This window comes from Oncorhynchus masou, chromosome 12, assembly GCF_036934945.1.
Source record: "Oncorhynchus masou masou isolate Uvic2021 chromosome 12, UVic_Omas_1.1, whole genome shotgun sequence".
NCBI lineage: Eukaryota > Metazoa > Chordata > Actinopteri > Salmoniformes > Salmonidae > Oncorhynchus > Oncorhynchus masou.
This window is the reverse complement of record NC_088223.1, coordinates 91,625,817-91,641,059: the sequence shown is the minus strand read 5'-3', so window position 1 is coordinate 91,641,059 and position 15,243 is coordinate 91,625,817. Positions and strand designations below refer to the sequence as shown.

Here is a 15,243-nt window from a genome sequence, read left to right as displayed (position 1 = left end):
ACGATGTTAACATTTCATTATTCAGAGGACACACAAATATTAGGCTACACTTTTTGTTCTACCCCCTATTCGGATAAGCTCATCAAGTGAGGTCGTGATTTAAATTATCTTTAGAAATTCAGTTTATATGGTTTTAGTTGATTAGGCATTTATAAAACTATAACAAAGGTTGATTCTACAGTTGTTGGTATGATTATCAAAAGCAACAGTTGTTAAAAGCATGGACGATTTCAATGCAGGGGGTGAAATCAGAGAAAACAATAATTGACCGCATTTTAAAGGTTAATTGATAAAACATTTGTTTCCACATGTTCTTATAGGGTTGCCACTGCTCAGTCACACATCTCACAAATGAGAAAACACAGTTTGCGCACTAACCGAGTAGACCATATGATATATTTAGCAAAATAATAATGTTAAAATACACCTTTGCATTGTTTTTCTTCTTCTAGATGTAGGCGTATTACCTACACGTTAATTATTCATTCCTATCTCTAGCCTACGTTATATTTAATTAACAATTTCCCTTTCTCAAAGTATTTCACATCTAATTGTATTACATATGTAGCCTACATTACATAGCCTATGTGCTCACAAATAAATAAGCTACAACATGCATACAAGGAACTTATGTTCTCCTTCCACAAATGCATGCAATATAGTACAAATGGAATCTATGCTGAACAAAAACACAATATTTTAATAACTGAAGCAATATAGACAAATGATAAATTCTGAGTATGGGGGAAAACCCGTGCGTGAAGGCTGCAGAGAGCTCAGTATGGAATCCGCCGGAGCCTATTCAACTATAACTAATCGAACTAAACATGAAAACTATACTCTTCTTCGGGTTGAAAGGGGAACAGGCCGTGCAAATTATGTATTGGTTTTTATACGTTCTCATACCGGTTTTGGTTGTGGCACCATGGCGCATGTTATTGTAAACCTCGCTGACTGCTCTGCTCTCCCACACTCTCCACCCCAACCTGTGGACATCTCACCTCATTGGCTGACTGGTCGTTCTGTTGTTTTCGAAACCATATAAACCTGAGGCCCCGCGCCTTCAGCAGGGTCAAATTTCTTGCGCAAATGAGAGCAATCCCATGAAAAAGGAGTGCTCTCCAGATTGTCAAAACCTGTCTGGATTATACTACTTCACTTTACACGTAATTGTTCTACCCTATCAGAATGACAACGACGGGTTTTCAACAAATTTGACCCTTTTTTTAGGAGAAACGTTTATAAACGTTTGTTGCTTGTCTTATGTGTTTGTATTTGTTATAGTGAAAGTCTTCCTATGTCGATTTGGAGCATCATTCGCTAATGTCACTTTCCCCTGATCACTATAGCATTGGTCAGTGACGAGTGTTACCAACCTCAAGACTCCAAAAGACCTGCTGGGACCTGAGGAGATTTTCTTTTTGATCTATTTTCCAAAATGAACCTTATTGGGAGCTACCAGCACCATCATCTGATGCATGAGACCTTTCCATTCGTCCAGAGGTGTCATCAAGATAACCCGTACTTCCAAAGCTGGGTGGTGAACCACGGCGAAGTCCCTCCTGATTTCCAGATCCAGTCTCCATACTCCACGGAGTTTGGGGCTCAGGGTCCGGCTCACGACAGCCAGCTGGACGCTCCCTCAGCGCGCACCGGGAAGAGGAGAGCCTCGGGGCCGAAGAAGGAGCGGAGGAGGACCGAGAGCATCAACACTGCGTTCGCCGAACTGAGAGAATGTATACCAAACGTACCGGCAGACACGAAACTGTCCAAAATTAAAACATTACGACTAGCAACAAGTTATATTGCCTACCTAATGGACGTGCTGGCTAAAGACACTGGAGAGACCGAGGGATTCAATGCCGAAATCAAGAAATATGATAACAGAGATTTGAAAAGGAAACGGGAAACGGTAGGCTATGTGTTATAAATAGTATATTATTCTGACTTTGTAGGCCTAAAAAGTATTTGTTGGAATTTACATTCTGCCATCAACCTAAATTATTTTCTTCGTTATTGAGTGTATTTAATGCGTAAGTAGGGAATATGCACCGTCGTGATTGTGGTTTTAACTGTTGAAACAAAATTGAGGCCATAATATTGTAATTAATGTATAGGTCTATTCAATTAATGTTAAAATCATTTGCTTAACCACATTTGTTGACAATTTAAAGCGAAAATATTTCACAGTTTAGAACAATTAAACTTATTTTAGAATCGCATATCAGGATTAAATTTTTTCTTCTTCTCAATTGAACAAGCCTGAGAAGGCCTTTAAAGATTCACAGTAGAGCATTGTGATCCTGCTAGCCTGGTTGTTACATGGTACATGTAGGCTAATAGGTGTTTATTTAATTCAGACCATGTCCATATACATTTAGTTAAAAGTCAGTCAGCAATACAACTGCATAATGCTATGCTATATCAATATTCTGATCCCCTTTGTATTTTCTTTCACAGCACGAGGACCTGCAAGAGTCATTAGGAAACGAGAAAAAGTTCAAAGGGCGGACAGGTTGGCCTCAGCAAGTCTGGGCTTTGGAATTGAACCAGTGACTGTTCTGACGTCACTGAGCAGAGCAAGCAGCAGAAACCCACGCAGACTCCGTATTCAAGCACTTCGCTGCCAGGAATACAACCACTTATATACACATCTATAGGCCTTCTACGTGCAATGTTCAAATTCAAACACGGTAGACTTGGTGAAATGCAATATTATGCAAATGATTCAAAAAACTGCCTGGACACCTTTTCTTTGTCATTTGTATTCTTTGATAGAATATAAATGAAAGTTAGGCTATATAGCTTAGAATAAATATGTTTGGTTGTGGATAGGCCACAATACTGAACGGAGAGACTGACACGGTGGTGTATGTGTGGTGTTTCTTTATTCTTTAACGCGGCAATCAATGTTCAGCACTGTTTTTTTATGCTATGCATTGTCTTGTTATAATAGTGTCGACTTGTCGTGTTGTCTTGTTAATATTTTTTGGGAATCTACCTCAAATTAATGTAACTGTCCCTTTGAAATAGAAAACAATTACATTTAGAAGTGCAGGACAAATGTCTGTTAAAAAAAACCGGAACGTAATTCCAAAGGACACAGGTGGTTAATTATTAGACTGTATATTTGAATCTGACGAAATTGTTGTCTTTGTGTGAATTGGATGTAAAAGTATATTAATAGATGACTTAATAAATGAATTACATAATTATTCACAAAATCGTTGTAAAACGGCAATGAAATCATTCAGTGCTTCAAAATAACGATTAGGTATAGGTCTTGATTTGCATATCCCTAGGCTACTATTTATTAATTTCCTTTATTTGAGGATACGTTTTCTAAGAGTACATTTTTTTATGTATTGATATCAATCACGTGACACATCCGGGTAACGGTACAGTTTGGTAAAACATTTTAGGTTACAAATGGAACAATTTAATCATAGCAATGTGTGAAAAATAAAAACAAATAAAAGGTTGTGGAAGACCATAAGAAGCACATCCCCTCTCTCTCTCCCACTATCCCAGGTCCCCATACAGCTAGGCCCTCAAGGATACATTTTCTTATTTTGTTTCTTCAATTTTTTGTTTTATGGTAATGTGCTAGATAACATAAGGGTTTGATGTGCAGTGGTTTAAAATATGAAAACACATGCTTCAGGGTGCTGGGTCCAAAGTACAATAAATAATCAGTGGCATATATCTCTAGTCATAATTGGTATAGGCGAGGGAAGTCATATGCCGTTCGTGATGGCAGTTATAGGCAATTTTCTTGGATATGAGCTAAAACATTTGATTGGCTCTATACGATATTTACCATATTCAGAAATTCATTATAGATCAATATAGGTCTATAGTAATTCAGTTAAAAATGTAGACGAAAAACGAATATTTGGTTACGTTCAATTTACGGTGATTCCGTTCCATTTTGTCATGGGACAGACGCACGCTGTTTCGCCCGGAACCAATAAAACCGTCTTTCGATTGACTTATCAGCCCACAAGATAAACTCGTCCCATCAATCAATCAATTTCAAAGCATAGCCTATAACAGGGTTTCCCTAAATTAGATCCCGGGGCCACGTTTTGGTTGTTGCCCTAGCAGCTGATTCGAGCATGACCGAGTTTGTGAAACCCTGGCCTATTTCAGTATAGAATAATCAAATTAAGAGATAAGATTAGGCTATTATTTCAATGATGCAAAAAAACATATATGCTTGAACAAAGATTTGCTTATAGATCCATCAGCAACTAGTGCTTAATATTAGGTCAGCGTAATATTGGTTTGGACGTCTATATCTGCCTATGCATATACAGTGTTTTCAGAAAGTATTCATACGCCTCGACTTATTCCACATTTTGTTGTGTTACAGCCTGAATTCAAAATTTAAATAAAACATTCTCATCCATCTACACACAATATCCCATAATGGTAAAGTGAAAGTAGTAGCACCTTGGACAGTTATTACAGCGGAGTCTTTCTGGGTAAATATCTAAGATCTTTCCACACCTGGATTGTACAACATTTGCCCATTATTCTTTCCTAAATTCTTCAAGCTCTGTCTGTCAAATTGGTTGTTGATCATTGCTAGACAACCATTTTCAGGTCTTGTCATAGATTTAACTCGGCCACAATGTCTCCTTGGTAATTTGGCCTTGTGTTTCAGGTTATTGTCCAGCTGAAAGGTGAACTCATCTCCCAATGTCTGTTAGAAAGCAGACTGAACCAGGTTTCCCTTTAGGATTTTGCCTGTGCTTTGCTCCATTAGCTTAATATTTTTTATCCTGAAAAACTCCCCAGTCATTAACTATTACAAGTATACACATAACATGATGCAGCCACCACTGCTGCAGCCACCAAACTATGCTTGAAAATATGAGGAATGGTACTCAGTAGTGTGTTGTATTGGATTACCCCAAACATAACACTTTGTATTCAGGACAAAAACGTAATTGCTTTGCCACATTTTTTGCAGCATTACTTTAGTACCTTGTTGCAAACAGGATAAACGTTTTGGAATATTTTTTATTGTGTACAGGTTTCATATTCCTTATCAAATAGGTTAATATTGTGGAGTAACTACAATGTTGTTGATCCATCCTCAGGGATATTCAGTGTCTGATTTATTTTTATTTTTTTACCAATCTACCAATAGGTGCCAGTCTTTGCGAGGCTTTGGAAATCCATGCAGGTCTTTGTGGTTGGAATTCACTGCTGGACTGAGAGGTTTTACAGACAATTGTATGTGTGGGGTACAGAGATGAGGTCGTCATTGACAAATCATATTGAACACTGCTATTGCGCCCAGAGTGAGCCCATGCAACTTATAGGTCTTGTTAAGCTTAAGCAAATCTTTACTCCTGGGCTTATATAGGCTTGACATAGCAAAGGTGTTGAATACTTATTGACTCAAGACAATTCAGCTTTTCATTTATGGGATATTGTGTAGGCAAGCGACCAAAAAAACTCAATTTTAGGTAGTTTGAATATGGTTCATTGCTCTCAAGTTGAGACTTTCTACATTGTGCCTGTGTTAGTACAGCAACTACGTTTACTTTTGAAATAATAATATAATAATATATATATATATATATATATATATATAGTAACAATTATGCATTTTCCACCGTAATGAACACAACTTCAATGAATTGCTTAAAATGAGTCTTAAAAGCTGAAAACATGAAAATTACCAAAAAATCTAAACTGTTGAAATATTTAGTTTCCACCAGACACACCTTTACATAAAAACTCTTACAATGATGAATTAAAAGTGCTGTTCTTACTTTTTTTTGTGAAAAAAAAAAGACAAAATAGCTATCTGGGATCCTTGGGACGTTCCTACGGTTATAGGTTCTGGCACGTCCCTACCGTAAACCTTAAACCCAAGCCATAACCTTTTTATGGCTAGGGGGTTACGGCTTACGGTAGGGACGTCCCAGGGAACCCCGGATAGCACTAGCCATAGGTTATACAGGCTATATATGTCCCGTCTAACCTATAGGTCTACAGGCAATAAGCTGGTTCCTCCAGCAAATAGTTGCATGCATGGTCTCAACCGGCAAAGTTCATTGCTCATCAACGAATCATGTAGAGGACATTTTTATTGGGGGGGAGGAACACGTGTCATTCTCTTATTGCATAGCCTACGAAATGTCACATGTAGGAAACACGTCAGGTTTCAGCCCTGCTACCTTCATGTAGGTGTAGGTCTAGCGTTGTTTCTGCCGATCAACCACTGGAGCCCAACAGAATGCTGCTGACACCTACCGGTAGATCGAGTAACTACAGAGAGAAGGTGGAGGAAAATGCATGCGGTAGAGGCTAATGCATGCGGTCGCGGCTAATGCATGCGGTAGAGGCATGCGGTCGAGGCTAATGCATGCGGTAGAGGCATGCGGTCGAGGCTAATGCATGCGGTAGAGGTGCACTGTAAATCTGCAACACTAGTGATAGGGCTGCATGACAACTCCACTGTCTGTGGTTGAAAAAGCATGGAAGGAGAGCAGTTCGTCCCTTACTAATTCTATCCAGCTACTAAATCACAAAAAGAGAGTGACTACCCCACACAGCAATTAAAAAAAGACAAGCCATTATCTATGTACAATACGTTTATTAAAAGCAATACGCAGCCATATTTAAATACACGTATTATCTATTACAACAGTTAGGTTTAACGCAGCACAGCCATTACAGTATTAACGCAGCACAGCCAATATATTCAAGAGGGGAAATCTATATGGTGCTAACAAGGCTACAAGCGACAAAAAAAAAGAAGAGCCATCGATACTTCAGCAATGACACACCTGACATGGCTCTCTGACGGTGTAACATGGAACGCAGCAGACATGACTTATTTCTTGGGACTTATAAATAAGGACAGGGGTAAATTGGAAACAAATCAATACTAAAAAGACATACCATCATCTGTGGAGAGACCACTGACTCAAACAAACCAGTGAACATACAGTGGTGTTGAAGTGAAGAAAGTCATTAATTAGCGACACAGAGGAAGCAAAAACAAAAACAAAAAAACAACTGCCATCTTCCTCTAGTGACTATAGTTGGTACTGTGATCCACGAGACAACACATTATTTCAACACTGTGCCAGGAAAGGAAATGGACTTGACAAGTCCAGGGTGACATGATTCCTCAGAAATACATTCCAATAGAATAGAACTAACATATTGTAAACACTAGAGCAAAAGTACAGAGAGTGCTCATTGTGCACTGTGAAAGCAATTTAGGTGGTTCAAACACAGTTCACTGCTCTCCAAAGTTGAGACTTTCTATATTGTGCCGGTGTAAGTAGAGCAACAACGTTTGCTTTGGAAATAATATATTGTGGTAATAAGGCATTTCCCACTCTAATGAACACAGCTTCAATTAATTGCTTAAAGTTAGTCTCAAATGCTGAAAGTATGATAAATGACAAAAATCTAAAACAACTGTCGAAATAGTTACTCCCACCAGAAACACAACTTCACATAGAAATCTTACAATCAATGATGAACTAAAGTACTGTTCTTATATTTATCACAAAAAGGTAGTGGGTAAAGAAAAAAAAAATATATAGAATTTTTTTGACACCAATATTTGAAAATAACTTGTTTTTAACTGAAACACCACTTCAGTCTGTGTGTGTTTCAGTGTAGAAGATAGAGGAGAGGGAAAAGTCTGAGTGAGAGAAACAAAAACTGTGAAAAGGGTCTGCCAAAATGCTCCATCATTCAACTTCCTCAGTCTTCACATGCATGTCACACCACCGGATAACAGAAGGAGTACTAGCTGGACAACAGGAAAATGTACAGTGCTTATTAAAACCTTTTTAAATGATCTTTTCATTCACAAAATGCACCCTGTCCAGTTTATTGATATCTTAAGTTTGCACTCTCTGGTTTGGCACAAACCATTTTTCTTCTTCAAAAGTTGTTAACAGTCAATGCAAAAAAAAAAAAAAAAAAAAAAACCCAAAACAAACATCTTTAAGGCAGTTATCATACATTGCATTCTACCTTTCTTGCTGATTTCTTCATAATCTGTGCATTTTGTACATATCAGCATATTCACATTACAGCATTACATTACCCTGCGGAGTCTCAACAACTGTCTTAAGATCAGTTTTGGCTGCCTGTCGGAAAACACCTTGTTATCAAACACACGTGTCCAAGTCTTGGTAATGGGAAGTTAAATCGGTGGCCTTCACTCCAGCTGTTTGCTACCATCCGACTTCTGGTCCAGTCGGCTTTTGGTGCTCTTCACCATATAAATGAAATATGTCAGAGTCTCCTTCTCGTTCACCGGGATATTCCGGAAGTGACGACTGACAGTCTGAAAACAAATAACATTGGAGAAAAAAATCATTTAGTTGTGACAGAGAGGAGAACAACGTTCTAGATTTAAAAATCACTCTTGTTATCATAGAGGAGAACAACGTTCTAGGTTTAAAAATCACTCTTGTTATCATAGAGGAGAACAACGTTCTAGATTTAAAAATCACTAAGTTATCAGAGGAGAACAACGTTCTAGATTTAAAAATCACTCTTGTTATCACAGAGGAGAACAACGTTCTAGATTTAAATGATTAATTTATCACAGAGGAGAGAAAGGTTCTATATTTCAGAGAGTACATCAGAGAGAAAGGTTATATATATATATCAGAGAGTACATCAGAGAGAAAGAGGAAGTCAGTGTAATCCCTCTATTGATTGAACATCCAGTTAATTTCTGCCCACTTTAATAAAAATAAAATAAAAAAAATCTGGCAAAGATTAGTGGTATTGAATATAGAATGTTATATTTAAAAGCAGGAGGCAAGACCAACAAAGACCAAGTGAGATCACCAGTCTGGTTAACCACAAAGTGACAAAAACATCGAGTCCCCCCAATACTGTCAAGGATTAGAACCCCATGTATAAATCCACAAGATGTGTTTCTAGGAGACATTCAATCCCCTTCTAAACCCAAAACACAGAGATCATTTTGAATTTAAAATAACAAGCGCGAGGGGAAATAAACATCCTCTGTGTAGTTTCACCCAGCTCCATTTAAGGCTGACAGTTCCACTCAATGTGGGCGGCACATGGAGAGCTGTAATTGGTTGGACCTGTTGGCGTGCACTTTATTAATGATGTGACAGGCTCATTAATGGAGGCCTGGGCCTCTCTACAGCCTGGGGAAACATTCAACTTACAGGGCAGTTTCATTTATTTCAGCCAGCTCCCGCAACGACCCCCCCGCATCACCGGGTCGGGCTGGAAACATCATAGAGGACTATTTGTAAGGACAGGAGTCGAGCCAGCTGCAAGATTACATGTCGATTTCACAAATTCTCCTAACAATCCGTCTATGTCCAATTAGTGTGTAATTGGTCTCCCACACCACATACATCATGGTAAATAATAATAATATTTATATTATGGGCCATTGGATGGGCTGGGCACACCTACTGAGGGTGAGGGTACCCCTTTACAGGAAAATCACTAAGAATAATTATCCTAGCGAAACCCCAAGACAGAAGTTAGCTCTAACAGAGTTAAGTCCTTCTGAGACAGCTTACCGAGTTCTTTGATGGGACACTAGTTATATATATATATTACAGAGCTGCATTGTACGCAAAAAAATGAACGCAAATGTTGAAATCTGTGACGTAACATTTTTAAAGTCCATCTACTGTCACTGTGGCAATAAACATTGCACTGAAAATGTCCTATGGATATATTAACTCTAAGCAGTCCAAGCCCAAATTAGGTTGGAATAAGCTTATTTGGACATGGAATGGGAGTGACACAAAGTAGTTTCAACTCCTGTCGGTTGAACTGGCACTTATCCAACTAGGTGTTTCCATTCTACCAGCCAGCGACTCTTTGGCCAGCACGGAGCAGCTGTTCAACTGAACTGGTTTGGCAAGTTGCAGTTTGTTTTTAGCCTGCTGGGAGACTTGGTAGGTAGTAGTCCAGTATTAAAAAGTACATCTAGATTGCAAAATATCAATACAGCATATAGGATGAACACATTCATCAAAATAAAAAATAAAAAAAGAAGAAAAAGTGCCCGATGCTTGTCTTTAGCTGGAAAATGTTGTTAGATACCCTACTGGTGGGTACACTGTTACCCATCTATAACATCTTACATACACAGTACTGCTGTAGGCTGACTAGTAGACCTTGATGTAACACAGGCACTTGTATTTCTTACTAAGCACTAGTTTCTCTAACAGTCGTTTATTTTGATAAAAGTTTTATTTGACTGCGATACTTGGTTGTCTTTAGCTAACTTCCTTACTTGAATGCACTGACTAAGTCTTTCTGAATCAGAGAGTGAACTTTAACAACATTTTAAAATGTAGGTCTACCTCAGCCAGTTGGGCCTTGTTTAAGCCAGGTCTGGTCTGCAGCTTGTAGTGTCTCTTGTAGCGTCTCAGTGTGTTTACCTGAAGCTGGAACAGGTCCACCTAACATCACAGAGACAGACCGTGAGGAAAGACAGGTGTGTTATCCATAAAGGATTTAATATGTTTAAGCACCTTTTACTGTTCTCTTATCAATTACATTTCACGTAAAAAAAAACGCTTAAGAGATTTCACGCAGTTAGGAATTTGTGTCAAATAGCCATCTTATGTTGTCTTTCATATCTATTCAACTTGTTGGTATTTTCTTTCTTCAACAAGGATGTTTCCTATTGAGAAGAAATGTTGTGTTTTAGAGGAAGATGATTAAAGGGAAGACAATGGGGCTGTTACCTCTGGAACTTCCACGTCACGGTCCGGAGACTCCCCTCCGTCGTCGCTCGTCTTCCTCTTCCTCTTGTTACGGACACTCTGGATAAAGTTTTTGTGGAAGTCGCATATGTAGAGATGTCGAACCTAAAATAAAACAGATATACAGTACCAGTCAAAAGTTTGGACACACATTCCTGGGTATTTATATATATATATTTTTGTTTTACTATTTTCCACATCGTAGAATAATAGTGAAGACATCACAACTATGAAATATCACATATGGAATCATGTAGTAACCAAAATTTTTTATTAAACTAATCAAAATATATTTTATATTTGAGATTCTTCAAAGTAGCCAACCGTTGCCTTGATGACAGCTTTGCACACTCTTGGCATTCTCTCAACCAGCTTCAATTAATAGGTGTGCCTTGTAAAAAGTTAATTTGTGGAATTTCTTTCCTTCTTAATGCGTTTGAGCCAATCACTTGTGTTGTCACAAGGTAGGGGTGGTATACAGGAGATAGCCCTATTTGGTAAAAGACCAAGTCCATATTAGTGCAAGAGCAGCTCAAATAATCAAAGAGAAACGACAGTCCACACTTAACCAGCATGGCGAACACAGCATTATGCAGCGATACGCCATCCCATCTAGTTTGCACTTAGAAAGACTATCATTTGTTTTGTTTTTCAACAGGACACGGACTCAAAACACACCTCCAGGCTGTGTAAGGGCTATTTAACCAAGAAGGAGAGTGATGGAGTGCTGCATCAGATCACCTGGCCTCCACAATTACCCGACCTCAACCCAATTGAGATGGTTTGGGATGTGTTGGACAGCAGAGTGAAGAAAAAGCAGCCAACAAGTGCTCAGCATATGTGGGAACTCCCTCAAGACTGTAGGAAAAACATTCCAAGTGACTACCTCATGAAGCTGGTTGAGAGAATGCAAAGTTGTCATCAAGGCAAAGGGTGGCTACTTTGAAGAATCTCAAATGTATATATTTTTTTTGTTTAACACTTTTTGGGTTACGACATGATTCCATGTGTTATTTCACAGTTTTGATGTAGAAAATAGTAAAAAGAAAGAACAACCTTTGAATGAGTACATGCATGTGTCCAAACTTTGACTGGTACTGTATAATTATGATGATGCACAAGTGGAAAAACAATCAAAATTTCACCAGATAATTCTCCTTTTGGGTGTGACAGAGGTGACACTATTTCAATTGATTTATTTAATCTTTATTTAACTAGGCTGTTGTAGGCAGCTAAGAACACATTCTTATTTACAATGACGGCCTATGGGGAACAAAGGGTTAACTGCTTTGTTCAGGGGCTGAACGACAGATTCAGCTTCAGGGATCTGTTCTAGTCGAAAGCTCTAACCACTAGGCTACCTGCCGCCCCTACACTCTAACCACTAGGCTACCTGCCGCCCCTACACTCTAACCACTAGGTTACCTGCCGCCCCTACACTCTAACCACTAGGCTACCTGCCGTCCCTACACTCTAACCACTAGGCTACCTGCCGTCCCTACACTCTAACCACTAGGCTACCTGCCATCCCTACACTCTAACCACTAGACTACCTGCCGTCCCTACACTCTAACCACTAGGCTACCTGCCGCCCCTACACTCTAACCACTAGGCTACCTGCCATCCCTACACTCTAACCACTAGGCTACCTGCCGCCCCTACACTCTAACCACTAGGCTACCTGCCGCCCCTACACTCTAACCACTAGGCTACCTGCCTCCCCTACACTCTAACCAATAGGCTACCTGCCGCCTCAATGTGCTATTCAACTAGGCCAGTTTAACTCCCCATAACGTAGGTTTCCACATAATTTTGTATTTAGCTGGTGTTCTTGACAAAAGATAATTTGGGAAAGCAGAGGGAATAATTATTTCTATTTGAGTTAGCTTAACCAAGTGTGGTAGCTCTGGTAATATTGCGTTGGGAGTGCCACAGGAAGAGGAAGCCAAAATTCTGGCCTTATGTAGCCTAGTGGTTAGAGTGTAGGGGCGGTAGGTAGCCTAGTGGTTAGAGTATAGGGGTGGTAGGTAGCCTAGTGGTTAGAGTGTAGGGGCGGTAGGGAGCCTAGTGGTTAGAGTGTAGGGGTGGTAGGTAGCCTAGTGGTTAGAGTGTAGGGGGGTTAGGTAGCCTAGTGGTTAGAGTGTAGGGGCGGTAGGTAGCCTAGTGGTTAGAGTGTTAGGCCAGTAACAGAAAGGTTGCTAGATCAAATCCCCAAGCTGACAAGGTAAAAAAAATCTATTGTTCTGCCCCTGAACAAGGCCGTCATTGTAAATAACAAATTGTTCTAGTTAAATAAAAAAATAAATGAGCAGGTTTCCCTATACTCAACCATTGTGCATAAAATCATCTAAGAGAAATGGCCACGGTTCAGCACTTGGGGACCTTTCATCTTATATTAGTAGTTCGGGAGCAAGAATCCACACCCCTGACCAGAACACAGCAATGTGTCGTTTTCCAGATAGCAAAGCCGCAATTTTACATTTCAAGTTCAATCGGTGCGGTGGTTGCGAAACACCTTATAGCATTGAGTGCTGAAAGACAAGAGTGCGATCTGCCTGTCGCGGATACATTGTATACATTTTACAGACAACTATACACTAGGGAGTTTATTTTCTCCTCCTTCTTCGTCACACTTGCTTGTAGCCAAATAGAACTGCCTCGTAACTTTTGTGTCCCCCCCCAAGACAACCTATAGCTTCCTTAGTAACAGCCATTTTAGGGAGTGGAGGCGTGGAAAAGACTATCTACGCAGGGTGAAACTGCCAGCCAAGGCTTGGATTGGAGGTGGGGGAGAAACCCTTTCTTGTTTGCTGTCCCACTGGCTGCTACTCCAAATGAAACCATAAGCAGTCAGAGAGAAGTCCACCATTTTCCGTGATACATAATTATGGCGCAGAACAAACCTTATAATCAAAAGAGTGAGGTTGAATTTGACAAGCTTGCTCGATTAGCAAGTGCTTGGTTTGCTTAGCCAGTTGGTAGAAGGGGATGTCTATGGGGACGAACTACATAGTCTCAAATGGTTGAGACAACTAACGTTAGTTAGCAATAAAACACTTACGCTTTTGTCGATGTCCAGTTTTAGTTTTTTCTGCGATATGCTTTTTTGGATCCGTTTGCTGAAGGAGGCGTTTCCAGCTGATCGTCCGCAGCGCTCACCGTCCTCAATCAAACAACAAGTCTGACCGTAAAACGGCGGCGCTGGGGGGCCGTCGTGGCTGTCTTCTTCAGTGCTGAACCCGTTCATGATTGTTGGGTTTGGGGATGTTTTTTTGTTGTAAAAAAACCCCACTGAGAACGTTATTTTCTCCTCCCAAAATGTCCCCCCCCTCCTTTTTTTTTTATACAGACAAGCGTGAACTAGAAAGCTGTTTTTCTCAAATTAAACAAAATGCGGAAAAACTATTAAAATTACACTTTAAAAACGAGATTCCTGATCAAACTAGAAACTGTATATAGATTTTAAAAAATCAAAATAATCCATACCACAATACAGGCTAGAATGCCAAGACAGGACCACAAGGTGGCTTGCTATCAAAGCTAGCTGTGCTAGCGAACAAATTCCTGAGCCGACAAAAACGGTGATGTCGATTTTGTACAACGTGCAACCTTTACTTTTCGGTCATTCGTACATGCGGCTCCAACCGGTTAACACATATCAAACTAAATCGGAACACAAAAGTAGTTTTTAACTGATTAAACAACTTTGAAGTAATCACATATTTCAGACTTCACCTTAATAATAGTCGCGGTATTCTTTCAGAAGAGTCTTGTACAATGAACATGCCTTGTTCCTGCAGCGGAAGTTCTTCCTGGATCACTATTGGTTATTTTCTAATAGAGGCGGAATTAACATGTTTAGATTGCTCTTCGGTTGGTTAAAAAACAATGTCAATCATTCAGTTATGTTACTTCCTGGATCAGGACGCGTATTTGTTTAGTATGAAAAGACGAGTCTGACACCTCCACTGTGTTCATGAGTAATCTTCATATTGCAAAATAGACATGTGATTTTAGTGTGCACCTACTGATAAATCATGTACTCTGCTAACGCAAGCCTCCTTTCGAATATGATTTCATAACGCATTCGTTCTGACATTTCCAACGCAGAAGTCATTTTGTTACATCCGATGACTGGAAAATTAAAACAAATAACTTGCTCAGCCAGTCCTGGTCCCGGTTTCCCCAAAATAAATCTTACGGCATTATATTCACTGGTTCCTATGATTCTAACGATGCATTTAGCTTTGGGATTATTTTGGGAAGCGGGCCCTGGATAGTTTCTTATTTATAAATTATACTAGCTTCTAAAGATGAATAAAAATAGATTCATATGACAAAAGGGGTTAAAAAGAAAAAAAAAAAGTGACGAACTCAAATCCAATAGTGCTGCAAATAAAATGGTGGTTGGTGGTTTGAGATCACAAATATGGCTGGAACTAGGCGAAAGACGCATTCAATGCTTAAACATTGTGAATCT

General features: G+C 39.4%; 2 protein-coding genes across 2 annotated transcripts; one reads left to right on the top strand and one right to left on the bottom strand.

The window, feature by feature from the left end:
- The first annotated feature begins 1,081 nt into the window (after positions 1-1,081).
- LOC135549251 (heart- and neural crest derivatives-expressed protein 1-like) lies at positions 1,082-3,482 on the top strand. The gene is made up of 2 exons (XM_064979277.1): positions 1,082-1,912; positions 2,461-3,482. Exons 1-2 carry the CDS (start codon positions 1,439-1,441, stop codon positions 2,554-2,556), a joined length of 570 nt encoding a protein of 189 aa, XP_064835349.1. The 5' UTR covers positions 1,082-1,438; the 3' UTR covers positions 2,557-3,482.
- Positions 3,483-6,596: 3,114 nt separating this feature from the next.
- Positions 6,597-14,573, bottom strand: sap30l (sap30-like). Its single transcript, XM_064982431.1, has 4 exons — positions 13,825-14,573; positions 10,746-10,868; positions 10,359-10,457; positions 6,597-8,335 (listed from the first exon to the last, which is right to left on the bottom strand). The coding sequence occupies exons 1-4, from the start codon at positions 14,008-14,010 to the stop codon at positions 8,207-8,209; spliced, it is 537 nt and encodes a 178-aa protein (XP_064838503.1). The 5' UTR covers positions 14,011-14,573; the 3' UTR covers positions 6,597-8,206.
- Positions 14,574-15,243: the final 670 nt, after the last annotated feature.